The 21714-nt window shown below is 39.0% G+C and overlaps 4 protein-coding genes across 8 annotated transcripts in view; 2 read left to right on the plus strand and 2 right to left on the minus strand.

The window, feature by feature from the left end:
* Positions 1 to 10365, plus strand: part of LOC119085953 (E3 ubiquitin-protein ligase Ufd4) — a 29529-nt gene extending 19164 nt beyond the window's left edge. For 2 of the 5 annotated variants that reach the window (XM_037196507.1, XM_037196508.1), the window contains 5 exons: positions 3715 to 5453; positions 5519 to 7225; positions 7294 to 7350; positions 7558 to 9656; positions 9726 to 10365. In XM_037196507.1, the coding sequence (XP_037052402.1) occupies positions 3715 to 5453; positions 5519 to 7225; positions 7294 to 7350; positions 7558 to 9656; positions 9726 to 10008 (5885 nt within the window). In that variant the 3' untranslated portion in view covers positions 10009 to 10365. Of the gene's footprint in view, positions 1 to 3414; positions 3451 to 3714; positions 5454 to 5518; positions 7226 to 7293; positions 7351 to 7557; positions 9657 to 9725 lie in introns of all 5 variants that reach the window. The other 3 variants (XM_037196504.1, XM_037196506.1, XM_037196509.1) reach the window with 3 other exon arrangements.
* Positions 746 to 2940, minus strand: LOC119085961. The gene is made up of 2 exons (XM_037196517.1): positions 1268 to 2940; positions 746 to 860 (listed from the first exon to the last, which is right to left on the minus strand). The coding sequence occupies exon 1, from the start codon at positions 2566 to 2568 to the stop codon at positions 1591 to 1593; it is 978 nt and encodes a 325-aa protein (XP_037052412.1). The 5' UTR covers positions 2569 to 2940; the 3' UTR covers positions 746 to 860; positions 1268 to 1590.
* Positions 10366 to 14276: 3911 nt separating the features above from the next.
* Positions 14277 to 17704, minus strand: LOC119085955 (very long-chain specific acyl-CoA dehydrogenase, mitochondrial). Its single transcript, XM_037196512.1, has 10 exons — positions 17390 to 17704; positions 16627 to 16774; positions 16516 to 16569; positions 16231 to 16449; positions 15990 to 16172; positions 15663 to 15932; positions 15519 to 15603; positions 15121 to 15459; positions 14659 to 15047; positions 14277 to 14589 (listed from the first exon to the last, which is right to left on the minus strand). The coding sequence occupies exons 1-10, from the start codon at positions 17452 to 17454 to the stop codon at positions 14452 to 14454; spliced, it is 1890 nt and encodes a 629-aa protein (XP_037052407.1). The 5' UTR covers positions 17455 to 17704; the 3' UTR covers positions 14277 to 14451.
* A 1748-nt stretch (positions 17705 to 19452) lies between these two features.
* LOC119085964 (SUZ domain-containing protein 1) lies at positions 19453 to 20673 on the plus strand. Its single transcript, XM_037196521.1, has 3 exons — positions 19453 to 19640; positions 19923 to 20230; positions 20310 to 20673. The coding sequence occupies exons 1-3, from the start codon at positions 19584 to 19586 to the stop codon at positions 20494 to 20496; spliced, it is 552 nt and encodes a 183-aa protein (XP_037052416.1). The 5' UTR covers positions 19453 to 19583; the 3' UTR covers positions 20497 to 20673.
* Positions 20674 to 21714: the final 1041 nt, after the last annotated feature.

Here is a 21714-nt window from a genome sequence, read left to right on the forward strand (position 1 = left end):
TACCGACTCTTTTCTATTGAGTTTGGTAGATTGGATCTCTCCAAAACGGCAAGTGTGGCACTTTTCTTAATTTCGTTTGAAGTATCAACTGGTTGATTCTATACCAGTATTTTTAGTCACTCTCATGTCATGTGGTGGTCACAAAATTTTATCTAGTAAATTCGTTATGAGCACACAAAAATCATTCTAAGAAACAAGTTTATGACTATTGCAGTGGTGCTGATATTAGATGAATTTCGATAAAGTGTTCGTTAGTCACGAGAAGCATAATATCAATAATTTCAATGAATTTTATCAGAATATTTTTTAGTGTTGTTTGTCAGTCAGAACTTCTGACTCAGAAGGATAAACTTTTCCGTCCACTACATACATGAGAGTCGCGCAAAATTTCAATATTGAATTAGTCATTTAGTGTTTGATTCAAAATTTACAAATTCTTCTATGGTACTGTACTATCCGTTTTCCTGTAGAAGTGGGCTCATGTCATATTTTTAACGTCGTCGATAACAGATGACTAATCTCTTGTAAAAGATAAAATCTCTGGTCAGTACGTCATTTAGGCACCTCATGCATAAATTTAGGACCTACAAATTTTAGCTGCATTAGCTCTGGACGAACAAAAAAAGTGTTTGCGGGAGTTGGTTTGGTTTGGTTTTTATTGGAAAACATCGATTTGTCATTCACAATCATACTAAAATTAAATTATCAAATACTGAAGAGCAAAATTGGAACATTTATCGTATGAATAAAACTTCACAAATGGAAAACACTGAGGCCAGTCCTTGTTGGGCCCATTGTGCTATTTCTCCGTTCAAAAATTTGTCAGATTCCCCTTTAAGGTGCGAGTAGCCATTTGCTTCCTGCAATAAAAGAAAGCACGTTAGCCAGGTCTAGTCTTATTTGTTATTCAGGAGTCAAATAAAAGTCTCCTAGATGCTTAGTCCTTAAACTCATTAGAGCCGGGCAAGTGCATATGATATGTCTTGCTGTTTCTGGTTCTAGCCCACAATGTGGGCCCCACATCCTCTTCAAGTTGGATCATTTACAATACCCATCTTATTGAGGTGAAACCCCAAGCTGTTGTCTCCTTTTAGGATTCCAACCAGCCCTCGCAACTTTTCTCTACCGAGACTCAAGAGAAATTTGTTGTTCTTTACGTTGCATCAAAAATTCTCTTGGCTGTCTACAGGTCGCAAGCGAATCCCATCTTTCCTGATGACATCGTTTAGTCCTGTCCCTTACCAAAGATTTGATCAGACCTGCGTACCTACTCACGGCAGGTTGTCCGATGAAATCTGAACTGCTGCCGTCTCTCGCTAGTTCGTCAGCTTTCTCGTTACCCAGCACTCCGGAATGGCCTGGCCCAGGTCAATATGACTTCATTGTCTCTAGACAGGGTTTCCAGCATTTGGAGGCACTGGAGAACTACTCTGGACGAGACTTTCACTGAAGACAGTGATCCGATAGAAGATTCACTGTCTGGACAGTTTTTTTATTTATTTTTTTTTTATTTATTTATTAATTTCATCAATGGCCGTCAAGCCCCCTGACTACTTACAATAAAAATAGATTTAAATCAACATTAGCTGTTTAGCGGTTTACAAATTCACGAACAGTAATGCCCTCGGGCCACAGTTCTTCGTTAAGTAGAGAATGAAATATTTTAGAATTAACAGTGATTTTAAACGATACGAAGCTGACGCTGTCCATGTTTACATAGGGTGAAACTAATATCTTACAAGACACATCTCCAGCCGATGATATCATGTTCTCTCGCAATAAATAATCGACAATTTCCAATTCGGTAACAGATGGTTTACAATTCGACACATAAAGTACCTTATGCGTATCGGACGGAATCATAAGCTGTGACTGAATTGCTTTATCCAGTTGAGTTGTTGAACGTTTGGCGTTAGCGGGTACTGGCTCAGCAACTGACGATTTAGCTAGAACCTCTGCAAACGAACTGGAATTATCAGGTTCTGTTTTAGATTCGGATGGTTCAGTGGGAGTTTCTTCAAAATCTGCTAAATTACGCTGGGGCTTAGATTGAACGACATCAGATTTAGTGATTACGGGTGAAGTCAATGGAGCCGATCCATTCGCAGCAGATGATTCGTCTAGATGATTTCCGGGCTGCATATGTCTCACTGATGAGGAACTACTCATTGAGTCGATGGCGTTTCTAACGTCACGTTCGACGGTTGGCGATCGGTTTACCAAAAATACGGAATTTTTCTTCGGTTTTTCATTTAGAAACGGATGTCGATTTCGATTTCGTTTGGCTGCAATGAGTGAGCGTTGGACGTATGATGGCGATGACGTTGGAATAGCGACAGTGGAATTGAATTTGGTGGACAGAGGAGATACAACGTTGGACGAGCGTGATTGAATGATGCAGCCATCGCAGAACCATTGAAGATTTGGCATTTCTCTATAGCACATCAACGCATTCTTATTGAAATTAACACATTCAGCATGGAAAGATTGACGGCAAATTCCATCACAAATAATTTTATTCGGATTGTCATTTCTGAAACAGCCGTCGCAAACTGTGCAATTGTTCATTGTCTCGATTGTATTTCAATATTGTATTGGAGTCTGGAGTGTAAACAATAACAGAAGTAGATCACAGGCGTTGAATATGATGACGAAGAGCGACGACAATAAAATCAGCTGTTGTTACGTATACACGGGAATCTTGAAGCAATGAAACTTATGTTTTTCGTTGATTTACGGAAAAATAAACACTTAGTTGATTCGCAATGGATTGCATTTCATTAAAAACATATTCAAACGAAAGTTAAAAGCGAAGAGACAATAATAATCGATCAAAAAACATATGAAATGAAACAAAAACTCGAGCACGAACAGAATGTGTAATCACGACAAGTCTCCATCTTTAGCCCAACACGGCAGCACGGCGTTTGCGGCAGTTAGTCAGCTGGGTTCCAAGAATCAATACATACACGATATTGTTCAACTCTCACGGTCACCCTTACAAACCGCAAGCGTAACACGATGTACTCTTACTTTTATTGTTTAGAATATAAAGAAACGGAATCTTGTACTTCTCAATCAGCCTTGGTAGACAATTAATTTTTATTGAAATAATGATATGAATGGTCTGTTAATTCAAATGCAAATGCAGAGTTCTAAAAAAACTTTTTCTTTGTTATCCAGTTGTTGACATTTCGCAATGCTAGGAATTGTTCTTCAGATTATCTTGCCCGGTTACGATTAGCCTTACAACCTAAATTCAATTAGTTAAATAAACAAAATTGCATCACTTTAACAACCTCCCACACAACCATTTCTTTTTCATTCAGACGGTCACATCAAATTGTTAAAAATTCATTTAAAAATTGCAAAAGATTTGTTTCATTTGTGTGAATTTTTGATTTATGTTTGTAGGAAAGGGACGGAGTATGGAATCTATAACTAGCGAAGGTGAGAGTTAGAGATTGTCTTGAAACTAAAAAAAAACGAATTAACTTTCATTTAATAGTATGTTTACTTTTAGCTTTAGTTTGCGCAAATAGAAATTTGTACTAAAAATACATTTATCCGTTTTCACCCACCCATTCAAACCATATTGACTTCTGCTTGATTTAATTGCTTATTCTAATAGACTTGTTGTTGTGTCCACCTTTGCGTATACGAACCGATTCAACCGAAATTAATTTCCAAATTTTATTTTCCCAATTTCAACAGAAAATCGTGGTGAATTTTTGGAAAAATTGCAGCGAGCTCGTGCAGCTGTTCGAGCCGGATCAACATCACAGCCGATTCTAACAACTCCCGGACTGTTGCGATTAGTCGTTGGAAATTGGGTACTCCAGAGCCAAAAGGAGAATCAAGTGCACATCAACAACACTGAAGGTCTGCAAGTGACGATCTTACAAGATGATCTACCCGGATTTATTTTCGAAAGTAATCGAGCCACCAAGCACACATTTACTGCTGAATCGTCATTGGGACCAGATTTTGCATCTGGATGGACACAAAGTCGTAAAAAGAAAGTTCGCTCAAAGACAGAAGTTCAAAAGTGTCAAGTGAAAAATATGGCACGTGATTTGTATAATCGTTACTTCAAAGCTGCACAAGCCGTACCGAGAGGTGCTGTTGCAAAATTGTCGTTGATTGTTCGACAAATAGAAGAATCCCTGGAGGAGCAGTGCTCACGTCGAACGTACATCGAGAGTGGATTGAATGGACTATCTTGGCAAGATAAGCTTCGTACTGCATTGAATGAACTTGCTGATTTGTTACACGAAGATGGAGTAGTAAGTGCATATGAAATGCACAGTTCCGGATTGGTACAATGTTTGGTTGCGGTGTTATCGAAAAATTATTGGGAATCCGGTGTGACTCGAAGCAAGGCGAACAAACTACAAAAACAGCGAATCTCGATTTTCAAGCAGTGCATTCAGAATCGTGCATCCAACGACGATGATATGAAGAATACAGCAAATATTTTGGTTCAGAAATTGGTCTCAGTTTTAGAAAGTACAGAGAAATTACCAGTGTTTATGTACGATGCACCTGGGTCTGGTTATGGATTACAGATATTGACAAAACGATTGAGATTCCGTTTAGAGCGAGCTGCATGCGAGTCAACTTTGTTCGATCGCACGGGACGTACTTTAAAAATGGAACCACTGGCCACAGTTGGACAACTGGCAAAGTATCTCCTAAAGATGGTAGCAAAACAATGGTACGACATGGAACGTGCGAATTTCAATTTTCTGAAGAAGCTACGTGGTGGAGGTTCAAATTCCACGTTCAAACATCAAAGTGATTTCGATGAGAATGGTCTGATTTACTTCATTGGAACCAACGGAAAGTCAACTGAATGGGTGAATCCTGCTCAGTATGGCCTAGTGACCGTTTCAAGCTCGGAAGGCAAACAGCTCCCATATGGTCGACTCGAAGACATATTATCGAGAGATAGCACTAGCGTCAATTGCCACACAAGGGACAATAAGAAAGCATTTTTTGCTATTGACTTAGGCGTGTTCATTTTGCCAACTGCGTACACATTGCGCCACGCTCGTGGTTATGGACGATCAGCTCTGCGAAATTGGATGCTACAAGTTTCAAAAGATGCAAACAATTGGACAACACTGTTGACGCACGTAGACGACAAATCGTTAACTGAACCGGGAAGCACTTGTACATGGGTATTGGAATGTCCCACTGAAGAAGCACAAGGGTACCGACATGTCAGGATTCAACAGAATGGTCGCAATGCATCCAACCAAACGCATTACCTAAGTTTGTCCGGCTTTGAGATTTATGGCCGTGTGGTTTCAGTTTGCGAAGACATGGGCAAAGCTGCTGTCAAAGAGGCTGAAGCTAAATACCGTCGAGAGCGTCGTCAAATTAGAGCGCAATTGAAGCATATTACACCTGGAGCGAGAGTTGTTCGGGGTGTCGACTGGCGTTGGGATGTACGTTTGTTTTCTCTCTCGGTGCTATGCGAATTTTCAATATTAATTTTAATGTTTCTTTTCAGGACCAAGATGGACCACAACCAGGGGAAGGTGTTGTTACCGGCGAAATACATAACGGTTGGATTGACGTGAAATGGGATCATGGAGTTCGGAATTCCTATCGCATGGGTGCAGAAGGAAAATTCGATTTAAAATTGGCAAATTGTGATAATCTACCATTACTCGAAGGGGGCACTTCGTCCAATACATTAGTTCCTTTGTCAACCAAAAAAGTGGACAAGACCAGCATTTTGACTAGTCGCAAATCCAGTTCAACGCCAAGTCTTCCGGAAGCAACCGATGGAAATTTGAGCAGAAATTCGGTCGCCTCAACAGAACAGGCTGCATCGGCCGACAATTTGGCGTGGAAGCAAGCGGTCGAAACAATAGCCGAACATGTTCTTTCGTCGGCAAAGTCCGATATTGTGGCTGGTAGTGAGGCGAGAGGCTCATCGAATCAAACTGAAGTGTCGGTTGTCGTGCATGCTCTGCGTGAATTGGAAAATCATCAGGATCTGTCACTTATCAATCACACACCAGCACCTGTATCATCTGCGTCCGACTTGGAGACAATCACAGAAAATTTGACACTTAGCGACAGCTCTAAAAATAATGCAACCAGCAGTAGCGGCAGCGGTAGTAGTAGCAGCGGTACATTCCTTCGTCAGCAAAGTTATCCCGAAGATAACAAATCCACCAACATCGAAGCGAATAACAAAATGAATGCCAGCAACTCTGCTAACAATAGCAAGTCATTGTTCAGCAATCTACGAACAGGCTCCGGTTCCAGAGTGTCACAATTGTCGACAGAAGCTTTAGAAGTAATCGACAAAATGCGCGAAGGCGTCGATATGATCCGAAACAACACAAATAATATTTTGTCATCGGAAATTTTGACTATTCCGTCGCCAACCCTTTTACCACCAGCTGTAAAGATATCGATGCCCAAGAATCAAGAGAATGCCAATTCTAACATTGAATTCGATCGTCTAAAGAAGTTGACTCAAAATTTGCGCCAATGGCAAATCCAATCCACTGATGATTCATGTGGCTCACAATCAATCGTAAAAGAACGTGACAATACCAACAACAGCAAAAATAATCTCGCCACAAATGTTGTAACGCCACCTCCGGCTGCTTCAAGCAATGCAACTGCAAATACAAGTTCAACCGCTGCGGCAGCTACATCAACATCAATAGCTACATTACCAACGTCAAATGCGATGAGCGTCAGTGTACCAAATCTAACATCATCAAACAATGAGAATGCAAGTCAAAATGAGCCGTCCACTCCCACCGGACTTCTCGAAACATTTGCCGCAATGACGAGACGTCGTGCGTCACAAGGGAATGGATTCCAAACGAACAATCAAGTTATCAGCAATTCGAATATGACCAACAATCAAAACCCAAGCTTCTTTCCACGGGCACCAAATTCAGTTACGAGTCTGGTGAAATTAGCACTGTCCAGCAATTTCCACACCGGACTACTGAGCACAGCTCAAAGTTATCCGAGCCTGAATAGTTCAGCCAATAACACAGCGAATGCATCAGCTGCACCGGTGGCCGTCAGTGGCAGTCAAGTGCCGTCGATCAATCCGAATCTAACGATGAGTCTAACATCGACGTCCAGTGACAGTGAACAAGTTTCGTTGGAAGATTTTCTGGAAAGTTGCCGTGCGCCCACTTTGCTTGGTGAATTAGAAGATGATGGCGAAGATGTTGATGAGGTTTGTTCTTGAGCATGAAATGTCCATGTAGATCTTTTAAACTCAATACGAAATTTACACAATTGCAGGATGACAACGATGACGAGGAGAACGAAGACGAGTATGAGGAAGTCGGGGTAAGTTATGTATGTAGATCATTTTTTATTATTATTTTCTTTCGACACACCGGTAGACTTTTCAAAGACATATCTACACATCGATACTGAACTTCTGTTTGCTCGCACAGATTTAGTTCTTTGAATTGGAAGCAGGCGTCGAATCATTTTTTTTTGATTTTTTTAAATTTTTTTATTATGAACGAGACCCATTTACTAACAACACAATCCTTGCAGAACACATTGCTTCAAGTGATGGTATCGAGAAACCTGTTAAGCTTCATGGACGACGACACATGGGAAAATCGTGTCGCTGCTGCCAGTAAACGAAAATCGTGGGACGATGAATTTGTCTTGAAACGTCAATTTTCCGCCCTCATACCGGCTTTCGATCCTCGGCCAGGCCGTACCAATGTCAATCAGACATCTGACTTGGAAATTCCTCCGCCCGGTTTGAACAACAGTGAATCAAGCACAAGCGGTGTGTTGACCGTACCACAGCCATCACTATCGCTGGTATTGAAAGGACCCAATTTGAATGGCGTTCCTGATGTGGAAATCCCATTAAAAAATCCCGACTGGACCATATTCAGGGCCGTTCAGGAGCTTATTCAACAATCGAGTCTGAGCAAGGTGGATAAACTTCGGAAAATTTGGGAACCAACGTTCACTATCATTTACAAGGAAGCACCAGCCAAGGATGAAGATATCAGTAGCGGAGAAGATGGAAAATCGACTCCAGTCGTGTCGCTAATATCTGGTGGTTCAACTCTATCACCGAGCTCGCCGCTCCCATCGGCTCCAACAACACTTCAGTGCACCGTTGACGATGTTTTGCAACTGCTTTCTCAGCTCAGTTCAATAAACGTCAACCAGAAAGACTCAGAAAACGACAATCTTCTAACATCAGACCTGTTTATGAGCAAAAAAATCACCAACAAATTGCAGCAACAAATTCAAGATCCACTGGTATTGTCCAGCAACAGTTTACCGACTTGGTGTGAAGATTTGAATCAATCCTGTCCGTTCCTCTTTCCATTCGAAACGAGGCAATTGTATTTCAATTGTACAGCGTTCGGAGCCTCTCGCAGCATAGTTTGGTTACAGTCGCAACGGGACGTGACACTGGAACGGCAACGACCCGGTTTGAGTCCACGTCGTGATGATCAACACGAATTCAGAGTCGGCCGCTTGAAGCACGAACGAGTTAAAGTTCCTCGGAATGAACGACTTTTGGATTGGGCCATGCAAGTGATGAAAATTCATTGCAATCGAAAGTCAGTACTTGAAGTTGAATTTGTCGACGAGGAAGGTACGGGTCTGGGTCCAACATTAGAATTCTACGCTTTAGTAGCTGCTGAATTGCAACGTGCTGATTTGGCTATGTGGTTGCACGATGACGATGAACCTGATTCCACGACTGACGGTAAAAACAGCGGTGAGGTGGACTTGGGAGAAGGTGCTAAACCGAGAGGATATTACGTACGAAGAGGGAATGGCTTGTTCCCTGCTCCTCTTCCACAAGAATCCGAAATATGTGAGCAAGTCAGCAAGTATTACTGGTTCTTGGGAGTGTTTTTGGCCAAGGTATTGCAAGATGGACGACTTGTCGATCTACCGCTATCGAATAGTTTCCTTCAGCTGTTATGTCACAACAAGATTCTCTCGAACACAAGCAAAATTACATTACTGAATACCAAAACGAGCGACGACATCATGGCGTCGAGCATCATGTCTGAAGAAAGTGATCGCGATATTGCTGATACATGCATGTCGGCTATGTTGGTCCAAGAATTCCCAGAAACTTGCTGGTACGATGGTGTACTCACGCAAGACAATTTAACCGAAATCGATCCGATTCGAGCTGAATTCTTAAAAGAACTCCAAGAAATCGTTCAAGAAAAACAGAACATCGAACTGAACGATAAACTGAGTGCAGCAGAGAAGCAACAAAAAATCGACAGCATCCGATTGAAGACAAAGTCGGGTCCGGTGGCCATAGAAGATTTGGCATTGACATTTTCTTATTTGCCAAGTTCGAAACACTACGGATACACTGCTGCCGATCTGGTACCAAATGGATCGGCTATCGATGTGACAATTGAAAATTTGGAAGAATACTGTGAACTTACGTCCAATTTCTGTTTGCAAGACGGAATTTCGAAGCAACTGGAATCGTTCCACAAAGGTTTTTGCCAGGTGTTCCCACTGAATAAACTGGCGGCATTCACACCGGACGAGGCTCGTATGATGATTTGCGGCGAACAGAATCCGGAATGGAGCCGAGAAGATTTGATTAACTACACTGAACCGAAGTTGGGATACACGAAAGAAAGGTATGTTTGTGGCGGTTTACCTGTATTGGTTTGATAAAAATTCTAACAAAAAAAATCAATTTTCTTTAGCCCTGGCTTCATTCGCTTCGTCAACGTGTTGATGAACATGACCGGTCCGGAACGGAAAGCTTTCCTTCAGTTTACCACCGGTTGCAGTAGTCTACCTCCAGGCGGTTTGTCCAATTTACATCCGAGACTGACGGTCGTGCGTAAAGTAGATGCGGGTGAAGGTAGTTATCCGTCTGTGAATACTTGCGTCCATTACCTGAAATTGCCCGACTATCCAACGGAGGAAATTCTCAAGGAACGTTTGCTGACAGCTACGAAGGAGAAAGGATTCCATTTGAACTAGACAGGAGAGGTTAAGATTTTATTTTTTAATTTTTCTCTTCTTTGCATTGGGAAAATATAAAAATTGGAAAGGAGAAATGTTTCATTTTCGTCGTAGTTTTTCTTTCGGTTTTAAGTTTGATTTTTTTCGGAAGTTTTTTTTTTTTTTGCATTAGTTTGGAGGGATGTGTAAATATATTGAAATAATTGAGATGAAGAAGTTGTAGAAGATGAAGAAAAAACTTTAAAATGAAAAACCCTATTATAATTAACAGAAACCATCGAAATTTTTAGGAAAATAAATATATTTCTAGACGATAAGGAGATTGTTTTTGCTGTCAATTTGTTAAACAAAAGATGATAAAATATGCGCGGAAGATAAGAGAAAATTTTATTTTTTGGATTGATTTGATTATTTAGTCGGTTTTCGGTTTTGTTAATATTAACAAAAAAAAAGAGTTTTTCGTTTGATTGCGATTTGTGGTTTGCTTGGAAGCTATAACACACACAACTAAAAAAAAAAGTTTCGCTGATTTTAGTCAAAATAATCAAATTATTTTTCCTCTCATCACTGGAGCACCATTTTTTAAAATAATTCTGTAGCTTGCATTGCAGCAAGATTATATTCGAAAACAAAATCGTTTTATTTTTCGCTGAAACATTTTTCGACGCCTGTGTAATTCGATCATTGAACTATAATCATTTAACTTCGTAAGTGTTCTTTGTCTTACGTTTCGTTGCATTCTGATTGACGACGAATGCTCTTCACACTGTCATCCGAATTGATACGGATAATATGAGGGTTCAATAGCCTCGCACTTTTGTTGTTTGGCTTTTCTTAATTAGACAAAGAAAATTGATCACTTTGATTATCTTGAATTTCGTTCGTCATCAATCAAAATGAAATTGAATCGATCAATATAAAGGTATACCCAAAGTGTGAATAAATAGCGAAATGAATGGATTATTATAATTAGTGTGATATAATTAAACAAAAAAAAAACTTTTAACAATAAATGAGAAGACAGAATAAAATGAAGAATTGACTAAGAAAAAAAAACAGAAATGAACAATTTAACCAACGTAAAAATTAATAAGCTTACGCGAGTAAAAACATTAAATTTGAAAATAATATAAATAAAAAACAAATTGAACAGATGATATCACTTTCTCTATTAGACAAGAAAAATTAAAAATTATTTATTGTAAAACACACACAAAAAATGGTTTAAGAAAATTTATATTAATCCAAGAAAAAAATGAAATAAAAAAATTGATTCAAAAACTTGTCCTGTGTCTGTGTGTACAATAAGTTATTATTTCGTATGGTTTGATACATGAGCACAAACATAAATCACATTAAAGAAGCGAGAAAAGATAATATTTCTCTTAGTCATTAGGCAAAGGAAAATCAAAATTTGATGTTCATGAGCTGCAATCATTGTACCGCATCGGGCGTAACTTCGTGGAGTTCCATAAGTCCACCAGCAAATTTTCTCGTGTCGCAATCATTCACTATGTGATTCGTTGTTTGGAAGACATCTTCACAATCACAGTTTGGTGAGCTGTTCATATTCCATTTAAAAATAGTATCGGCACAGCGACCATGACTGGTACGAATGCGATTGATCTGGGCCCAAATTTTCCGGTCTTTGTCCATCGCGTTGAGTTTCATTGTTGGATCGTTGATTAGATGCTGGTTTCGTATGTTGGCAGAGTTCCAGGATTCTCACCACCTCTCGTTTGCATCGTATGTAAAATTTTCGTCCTTAAAGAAAGGCTCTTTCCAGATCGGATTTCTGGATTTCAGCCTAGCGGTTATCGGTGCTGAGGATAAAACCTCATGAATAGTCAACGAAACATTCACCGTTATTCCATCGTTATCGTCCATTCACGCATGAGAGCTTGTTCACGACGGATATTAGCAGGAGCAATTTTCGCTAGGACGGGTAGCCATAGCACTGGAGTTAATTTCTTAGACTTTCGTTTATCTGTACGTCTACCTTGTTAACGTGAGAGCTGCGTAGCCAAACCAGACAGCCGTTGCATAAACTAGTGCTAGAGCTGCTGTTCTAAGTGTGTCGCCATTACTACCGCATGAGGAACCTGCCAATTTCTATATTATGTTGTTACGGGACTTGAGTTTCTGAGCTAATTTGTCAAGGTGAGCTTTATGCGTTTGTGTCCTGTCCAATGTGAAGCCAAGGTAGGTCGGATTCGGGTTGAATTTCGCCAATTTTCCGCAGAAACTCACGTTTAGTTTATCGGTAGCTTCTCTGTTATTAAGGTGTAAGTAGCTTACCTCTGTTTTGTCCGGGATCGGACACAGTCGCCAGTCGCCAGTCTCGATAATATTTTTCCAGAACAGCCAGGTCATTTGTGAGTGTGAATCAGAAATACTCTCATCTATAAATAAAGAAATCATCCACGCCGAAATCATTAGTGAAGACAGCATGACAACAAGTGTCGAAGAAACGAAACTGTAAAAGATGCCAAAGTTGAAATTACCGAATTCAGTGGATATATTGTACAGAATGGTTTAGCTTCTGGAGTCAGTTCCAAGGAATTTATATCGACGCCGCCTTATCAAGTGAAGAGAAATTCCAGTATCTAATCCAAGTCACCAAAGTCGAATCAGGCGCTCGAAGTGTAGTCGCAAGTTTTCCTCCAACGGCTACAAACTACCTAAAAGCTGTAGATCATCTCCATTCAGGGTTTGGCAAAGATAAGGTATTGATAGAGGTTTATGTCAGAGTTCTACTTAAGTTGGTTAAGAGGGATGAGGTATTCTTTTGAACATCGACTGACCGAAATCGACGCTATTTTCTAGTCTCAGATATTTTCCACCTTCCATACCTTGCTCGAAAAATGAAAAAGTCGAAAAATGGGTTTTCGTATTTTGGATTTCCTTTTTGTAAGGTGGTGAGGTCACTGGCGTTTATTGGTTCGTTGGAAAGCTGAGGTCGAGTACTCCCGGGGCAAATATAACCTTAAAAAAAATTGATGATAAAGGGACGAAAATATGACCTCCGCAAAATTTCTCAGAATAGATGGAATGGAACCGCGGTGAACTTTGATGAGGGCTGTGACCTCACTATTTCAATTATTTGATTAAATTATTATTTATTATGAATGTGAAGGACCTCAGCCTTACAGCGATGCCAATATATAGTAGTTTGTCAGAGTGGGACGTGGGACACACAGTTTTTATCTGTTAGGTAGTCACGAGAAATGCGTTGTGGACCCAAGAAAACAAAATTCTGAGAAAGTTATCTAACAAATCAGTTCGTTGAAAATTTCATATAATTGCGCATTGCGAAACATTGAGTGAACCTACAAGTGTGTTTACTACGGTTTGCCATTTTGGGCTATTTAGAAGTTTCTAAAAATTCAAATATTCAAGTTGAACTAACAACCAAAGTGAAATAAGTGAAGATACGTTGTCATTGGAAATGGATTTTATGTGAGTTCTGGTTTCTGGTTACTTGGATTACCATCCCACCCACATCAACCAACTACTCTCTCAATAAAGTTTCACCTTTGTAAAAATGTACAAACAGCACTGTCCCACACTTGATTAGTACTTTTACCCTGAGGCCGAAACAGTTTTGATAGAAGTTTCTATCAAAAAGTCTCTACTTGAATATTCGCCAGGTAGGAAAGGGGAAAGATAAGCTCTGCTAGAGATTAAGCTGAAACTTGACTGAACTTGTCAATGATGTTAAATGGGTTTTTCACCTGTTAACAATAGCCACAAGAAAAATAAGTTATGATCTGCGTAAGGTCGTCATATAGCAAAAATAAATGTCAAAACAAATGAAGTAATAGATTTTTCTGTATACGTGAGAGTGTATTGGTGAGCTATGATATGAATCGGTCGGTAGGGAAAGTAAACGGTCGAGAAGGAAAGTAACGGTTGGGAAGGAAAGCACCAACACACTCTCACTATTACAGAAAAATATCTTTCAAAATACCCCAATACACACTCGATGTGTGTTTTCGCTTGGGCTTCGCCCGCGCGTGCACACACATCTTGTGTGTATTGGGGTATGTTGAAATATACTATTACATCGATCCGTTAAAAATTCTTAGTTAAAAGGCATAAGATGTTCCGCTTCTTTTGTTTCAATAACGTGTCCCCAATCATCATCCAACTTCCAGTAATCTTATAGTAAAACGTCTGAAGCATCGCGTTGACTGAACTCGTACATCACGCTCGAAAGTGACAGGGAAACTCTCTTTAGAGGATGATTAAATATTTATAGGTGTTGCATTCGATAAAAAAACAAATTTTACAATTTCAAAAAATGATTTAATCCTTTTTGTAGACGAACATTATGTAGTACATGTGGCTCACTTGTTGGTAAATAATTTAATTCGAACCAAATATTTAAATAGAGTTAGTAAGGAAGCGAAATGAATCGATGAATTAACATTAATCGGGACCGAAGTTTAATACTATTTTTCACACATCAATTGGACTAACTGTGACGACACCTTGATTCGCGCATATAGTCTTGGAAATTGTGGACATTTTGCCGTATAAACTATGGAAAGCGGGATTGTGGATTTTCTTGTTGTTCACCTGAATTCGATCGTAGGCCTGTGATAGAATTGAATTAAAATCAATTTCCGCTTTTCCGTCTAACGTAAAAGAAATCAAAACACTCACCTCAATGCACCAAGCCTCGGCCATCAAACGTTCATGATCGGCTGTGTCCAATTTCTTGTTTAGTGACGTTGATGCTCTGGATAGAACAACGACCATTGCATAGGTATCAATTGCACAATCAGCCAAACGATTCAACAGGAATTGCTGGTCGACGATATTTTTGCCATGTTTGATAAGTAGCTGCTCAACAGTCTTACCGAACAATTGAATGGATTCACCACAAAGTTTAGCTGAATCCTGTAGACTCGGATGCACATGTTGGCTCAAATCCACACCTCCCAATCCAACAGAACGAATTGATCTGTTCAAAAATTCGTTCAAAATGAGACCCAAATTGGCTGTAGGATTTCTGAATGCTTTCTGCAGTTCCTTCAGATGAGATCCGGCGTCTGAAAAAGTAAATTAAATGGATTTGTGATCAGGAACTCAATTGTCGGAAATTCAAATGATAAACTGCCATACATTGGATTCCAGTAAGAGCGACAAACAATCTCAAAATGTCGTTTGTGCCTTCAAAGATTCTGAAAATTCTCAGATCTCTCAGGATTCGTTCCAAACCAGTGTCTTTCATGAAACCCATGCCGCCCATAATTTGAATCGCCTCGTCACAAACGTACCAAGCTGCCTCAGAAGCGAATACTTTGGAAATTGCTGCCTCTAAATGATAATCTTGACTGCCACGATCCATGTTACCCGATATCATGTATGCCATGGACTGTGCAGTGTACTGCAATGTGGCCATACGTGCCAATTTCTCTTGGACTCCTTCGAATTCCTCAATTTTTTTGCCGAACTGAAGACCTACAATCAATCCAAGAAGTTGATGTCTTTCCGAGTGGAATGCGTTTCCGTAAACTTACGATTTGCGGCAAATTCTGATGCTTTTTTAATGCATGTGGCCATCGTTCCAGCAAGTGTACCAGCCATTCCGAAACGTCCATTATTCTGAAAGGATGAACTAATTAAAATCCAGAAAGTTGACTCACTGAGAACCAATGAAATACCAAAATTTGCATAGCCACTTTGAATCCATCTCCGACTTCACCGATAACATTTTCAACCGGCACTTTACAATCTTCGAAGTACACTTCCGCGGTATTTGAACACTTTATTCCCATTTTCTTCTCTGGTGGGCCATTTGTCACACCACCAAAACCACGCTCAACGATGAACGCAGTAACTTTGTCCCTTGTCTTGCCGGTTTTTGGATCAACAATTTCAGTCTTAGCGAACACAGTAAGGATGTCAGCAATGCCTCCGTTAGATATCCAAATCTGCAAATGTGGGAAGCAATGAGAATCAAGTCGATTTGACGAAAGGGCAAAAATTACTTTGGATCCGTTGAGAACGAAATGTTTACCATCAGGAGAAAGAACAGCACGCGTTTTTATTGAAGAAGCATCCGAACCACTACCCGGTTCGGTTAAACAGAACGCAGCAAACACTCTTCCTTGATCGGTTACCATTGGCAAGTACTTTTGTTTTTGTTCGGGCGTTCCAAACAACAAAATTCCCTGCCAAGCAAATATAGTTATCGTAAAAGTAAAAACGGTGAAACTATTCGATGGATACCTTAAATCCTATACTCTGATGTGCGCCCAAACAGATTCCAAGTCCTAAATCGTTCGCTCCTACTATTTCTCCCATTCTCGCGTATTGCGTATTGTTCGCACCGATTCCACCATATTCTGCTGGGACTTGGAATGACATACCGCCCAATTCCCACAAAGCACTTTGAGTGGCTGGATCGATTGTCGCTGTATCGTCATTTTTAACTGGGTCATTTACTTCCTGCACAAAAACGACGTTTTACATTCACCGGGATTATATATTTCGAAAACCCGTTTGCAATCTTACCGTAAAGAATTTTGTTACCGGATCGACGAACATCTGAATAGTTTCTCGTTGTTCCTAGAATTATCTTTTTAATAGATCACCGATATCACTGCGGTAATCACAGCAGCTTACCTCGGTTAGGACATCGGGATAGGGAAAAACTTGTGACGCTTCCAATTCTCCGCGAAACATATTCGCCATGAAGGAAAAGTTCGGCTGCAATTTTGCATCCTTCTTTTCAGCTTGTACTTTCGGTTGGCCAGCTGCCGTTGCTAGCGCTCTACATTCAAAATAATGGACTGATTAGTTGCCATATAAACGCAGGTAAAAGCTATTAGATGACGAATTCATCATATTTCATATCAAGCCATATCAAGAGTTCGAATAACAGGTAGGAGACAATTGAATATAGTTGTGATAAAACATAGATAAAGAATGAAGGTTGGTATAAACTGTAACTTGTCTACCGAAGTGTGAAGGTTTGGTTTATCTTCCTCGGAACCGTAAAAACAAAGGCCATTTTTCATTATATAAAGTCTAAAATTCCCTCGAAAATTCCTGTCTGAAAGAAAATGTTCAATCGCTCCACAATTTTTTTTTTGTGGAGAAAAGGAAGCTGAACATACTAGCTACTTTAACGAATACGTAGCAGCCATAGTAGCACTAGTATAGTTGAATGTTAATTCAACATGTATCAATAAAATCGAATGTACTTTGAGCGATTATAAAATAACAGTAAAACACCAAAGTCCAAAGTCCTTTCGCGAGTGAACAACATCAAAATAAATTGTCGTCATCAATGTGACTCTCTTCACAACTTTCATCATTTTAAAAATCATATGAAACGCTCGATCTTTACGAAGTTATTCAAGTCCGGAAATGTATGTAGGTTTACCTCTTGAATTCTACATTTGAAACGATTCTGCTATTTCTAGCTACAAGTTGTCCGAACTTCAACATTTTTTTTAACTCTATAATTTTTCGAACACAATTTTTGCTGGTTACACACGACGAGTTCGCTTATTAATGATTCTATATCACCGTGTTACGGTTTTGCAATAAGATACGTATGATGAAGAAGCAACAAAAAACGATAGTAAATATTTTGAAACTTTGGACTGAAGAATTACAATTTATTATTAGAGAGCTATTATTGGTCACTCACTCTCTCTCCCTTTTGTTGACAGACTGAACGTTTGATGATTTCGTGCAACTAATTCACAATTGTTGTGGAGGGCTATTTTTTGAAAAAAAAAATGTTTTCTTTCGAAGAGGAGGATATCACACGTAAAATGATTTGCCATGATGTTTGGTAAAAATGTCTCATACTTTAAAATGAACATAAAATGTTGGTAAATAAAATCTAGAACCCAAGTTGTTTACCAATTGAAGTTATAATTGTCTCCGCAACTGTTATATAACTTCTATGCATATGTTGCGAGTGGTTCAAAATTAATGAAACTGAAAGACTTTGTTACTAAGACCACAGCACTAAAGCTCCAAGCATGAATATTGGATTGTGAGATGTCAAAAGTTTGGAGTCTATTTTACACATTACGCATACATGCAAACTAAGTACATGTTAGTGTTTGTTGATTTTCCTTCAGCCAATAGAAACTAGAGACTTAGACTTTATTGACTTTTTGTATGCAATATTGGTGCTTGGAAAGAGTGCTATGCTAAGACACATAATAGAATATTGATCTTCAAGTAATTGAAGAAATTTTACTTTTGAATCATTATAAATGTTCATGGCGATGAGTGAGGTGAAAGAGAAAAGTGAAATGAAAACGATGAAAAAAAATAATTAAAACTTAAACTAATCAGGATACTCACCATAAAACTCATAATTTCGACCATTAAAATCAAGAGATTCGGTTAATTAATATTATATTGGTTGTAGGTGCCACTCTTGAATGCTATACTCCAAACTAAGGCGAAAACTTTCCAAGATCCAAATTTTCACGGGTCGGGATGACGGCTTAGCCTGATCACCTTTTGGAACGTAATGAATCTCTTAATAAAAAAAAGTTCGAAAACAGCTACTACTTCTGGCCAATGAGTTAATAGTAGTATGCATGTTAAAAAAGAGGAAATGAGAGGATTTTGTGTATTTAAATCAAAAGAGGTATAGTTCTGACTTCTGATCACTACCAACGATATGCCTAACATCTATAAAAAGTTGAACCAATGGCCCTCTCACTAGAACAAACTGACAAATTAAAATGAAAAATCATATATTTAAATGAGTGTGTGGCAGGTCCGTGTACAGATGATGGTTCTGAAAGAACTTTCAGAACTTTGGTACAGCAGTAAAATGAGTCTCTAAAGTGTCCACTCCACTCAACAAAAAGTACTCCGTGAGAGAGCGAGCTAAACGAAAGAAAAAAATGAAAAAATTCAATTTTTTCTCTCAAACGAAGTAGTTTTTTGGTAAGAATTTGTTCAATTTTTGCTTTGTTGTCAAATAAACGGCTCTCACGGCTCTCTCACGGAGTACTTTTTGTTGAGTGGAATGGGAACTTGAGCATAAATGTCAAAAGTAAAGGGACACTCATAACACCAAAAGCAAAGCAAAGTTGACGTTTTCGTGTTAGTGGTGTGTGTGATATAATTTCTCAATGAATTTCGGGTCATATATCCTTTAGGTAGTCTACCTCTATGGGTTGAACTAGTGTCATGCGTATCTTGCTCATATTTATTGCATCATAAAGACTGTAGCCGTCTGTAAAAGGTATGAAATAATCGACCGAAAACCTCGAATTAGAGTGCTTGTGATTCTCCGCTGTGAACGATCTTGTGATATCGACAGAGATCATATTATGTTCTTCCTGAAATTGTCCTGAAATTCCATGCCTCTCGATCTCAAATAATTCAAATTCTTTGTAACTCTTTTTTTGAAATTTTTTCGTTGGTAGCAATATGTTGCAGAGCTACCAACAGCAATGAACGAATAAATCGAATCCACTGTAAGAAATCTGTCAACACTCACCATTGATGATTTTTGCTGTAATTTTTTTGATAAAAATTTTTGCACATCGATTCTCTGCCTTGCCTTATTTCGTCCCAAAATCAATCGAAGGATCATCATGTCCGGGAGAAATGAAGACGTTTTTGACAATTGGGAAGAAATAGACGAAGTGGAGGTATGTGTTTTGTAACATAAATGAAATCGGCTATTGTCTCCTTTTCTTTGGCTAACTAAAAATAGCTTTCGTTCCGTTATGTTCAATATTTTCGTCGTCTATTGATTAAGTGGTGCATTGCTAGACAATGTAAAAAGAAGTCAACAGAAAAATTATTATGTCTCGATATGTTGCATAACCTCAAAAAGTGTGTCACTGTGAACGCTATTAGCGCTATACTTATTATAAGTACAACTCTAAACTGATAAGAATCTAATTTCGTGCATCATCAACATTTTTCAGTTAACTTCCAAACTAAATCAACTGAAACGGGAATCGAATTTACAATCAGCAGCTCCACATTTGAATGGCAATCAGGGTGCCGTCAAAATGATGCTTTTGAATGATGTTGACGAAAGACTCAGCACGTATGGACCCGCAGAACCAACTGTAAAAATCCTTAAACGTCCTACGCTGGAACAACACAGTAGATCGACGACAGACATGAAACCAAAGGCTCCAGTGAAGTCGCTGCGACAAAGGGAACACGAATACGCACAGGCCCGACTACGGATATTGGGGTCCGCAAAGAGTCCCGAAGAGATAACCGAGTGAGTATTGCTTGATTTTTTATAAGCGGAGAACCCTTTCGGCAACTAAACGATCCCTTGTCCCGTTTTCGCTTTACAGTCCAAGCACTGAGGTTCTCGGCAAAACAAACTCATCCTTAGACAATAGTAGAAAAAGTTCGTACAGTAATGGGATGGTAGGACAAAGTTCGTCGTCAGATCTAACACAAAATCAGCGTCCACCAGACGGTATAATACGTTTACCAAGAGGTCCGGAAGGCGGTGCAGGTTTTTTAATTAGGCGGTAACCCGAATTTCGTAATTAATCAACGGTAAAAAATTTCATATTTTTAATAACTTTTTTTTTTCTCTTTTTTTTATTATTGTAAATCAATTAGACCTAAGTATTTATGCAGATTGTGCTTGCAACAATATTGCCGATTGGAAGTATATATTATAATGAAATAAAAGCGATGGTTCCATAACATGATAATATTTGGATTCATCTCCAATTTCATTACACACGGCTTTGTTTTTCATTCGTTTATTTCGACAGGTGGTTGGGATTCGCAACTTTAATTAGTGTACAATGTACATATCGACCGTAAAATCGATTTTGCTGTGTCGTGTTGCAATATTTTTTCACACATTTAAGGGGCATGCAATGAGAGTCTATCTAACGTTCATCTAATTCTAAAATCTCTTGTGAAGACAGCATTTCAGTTTTGGGTATTCATTCAATATTTCTGTGAAGTTTAGGCGAGTGGTGAACATTGCAAGTAATTAAAGGTATAATTGGGGAGTAGTTGAACAGCAAGCGAGACCACGAAAATTTCTCTTTATTTTGTGTCACTGTATATGTTCAGTTCGCTGGACTGAAGTGTTTTTGTGTACCAACTATAATCAGTAAAATTGTAGTTCAGCTCCTCATTATATCTTGTAGGGATCGATAACTTATATTTACCAATTTAACTATTAAGCCAGCGCATCACGTCTCTATGACAAATTATTAAATTTTTCGTTGCGAAATAGATATTTCCTTTAATAGGGGGGGGGAATATGGACTTTCCGTCTTTAGAGAATAGTCTTTCCCTCCTTCGTAAAGGAAAACGTTATACTACACTCGGGAAATAATTAGATATTTCGTATCATGATGAGTAAAAGTGTCCGAGGGCTTTAGAAAAAAACTCGATACTAAATATCAAATTCCTTCCTTCCCTTGTATACTAATATACTATTACGTCACAAGGATGGAAAAGTTGAAAAGTCGATTTTGTTGTTCCGAGGCGAAGCCGAGGTCAATGACCACGCGAAAACATGACTTTTCATTTTTTGTCAGTGTATCTCTCAGCCGTCACACGTCGTAGAACCACATTGATGTCAAAATGAAAGTATTTAAGTCAAATGGCAGATATGATTGAAAAATAAAATTTTCGTCGGCAGGTTGGGCGTCCCTGACGTGTCCATAATTTGACTGGTGACGGTGAGGTACTCCAAACTTCACCGTGAAGATTTTATTTTTCAAT

The sequence above is a fragment of the Bradysia coprophila genome, chromosome IV (genome assembly GCF_014529535.1).
Source record: "Bradysia coprophila strain Holo2 chromosome IV, BU_Bcop_v1, whole genome shotgun sequence".
In the NCBI taxonomy this organism is placed as follows: Eukaryota; Metazoa; Arthropoda; class Insecta; order Diptera; family Sciaridae; genus Bradysia; species Bradysia coprophila.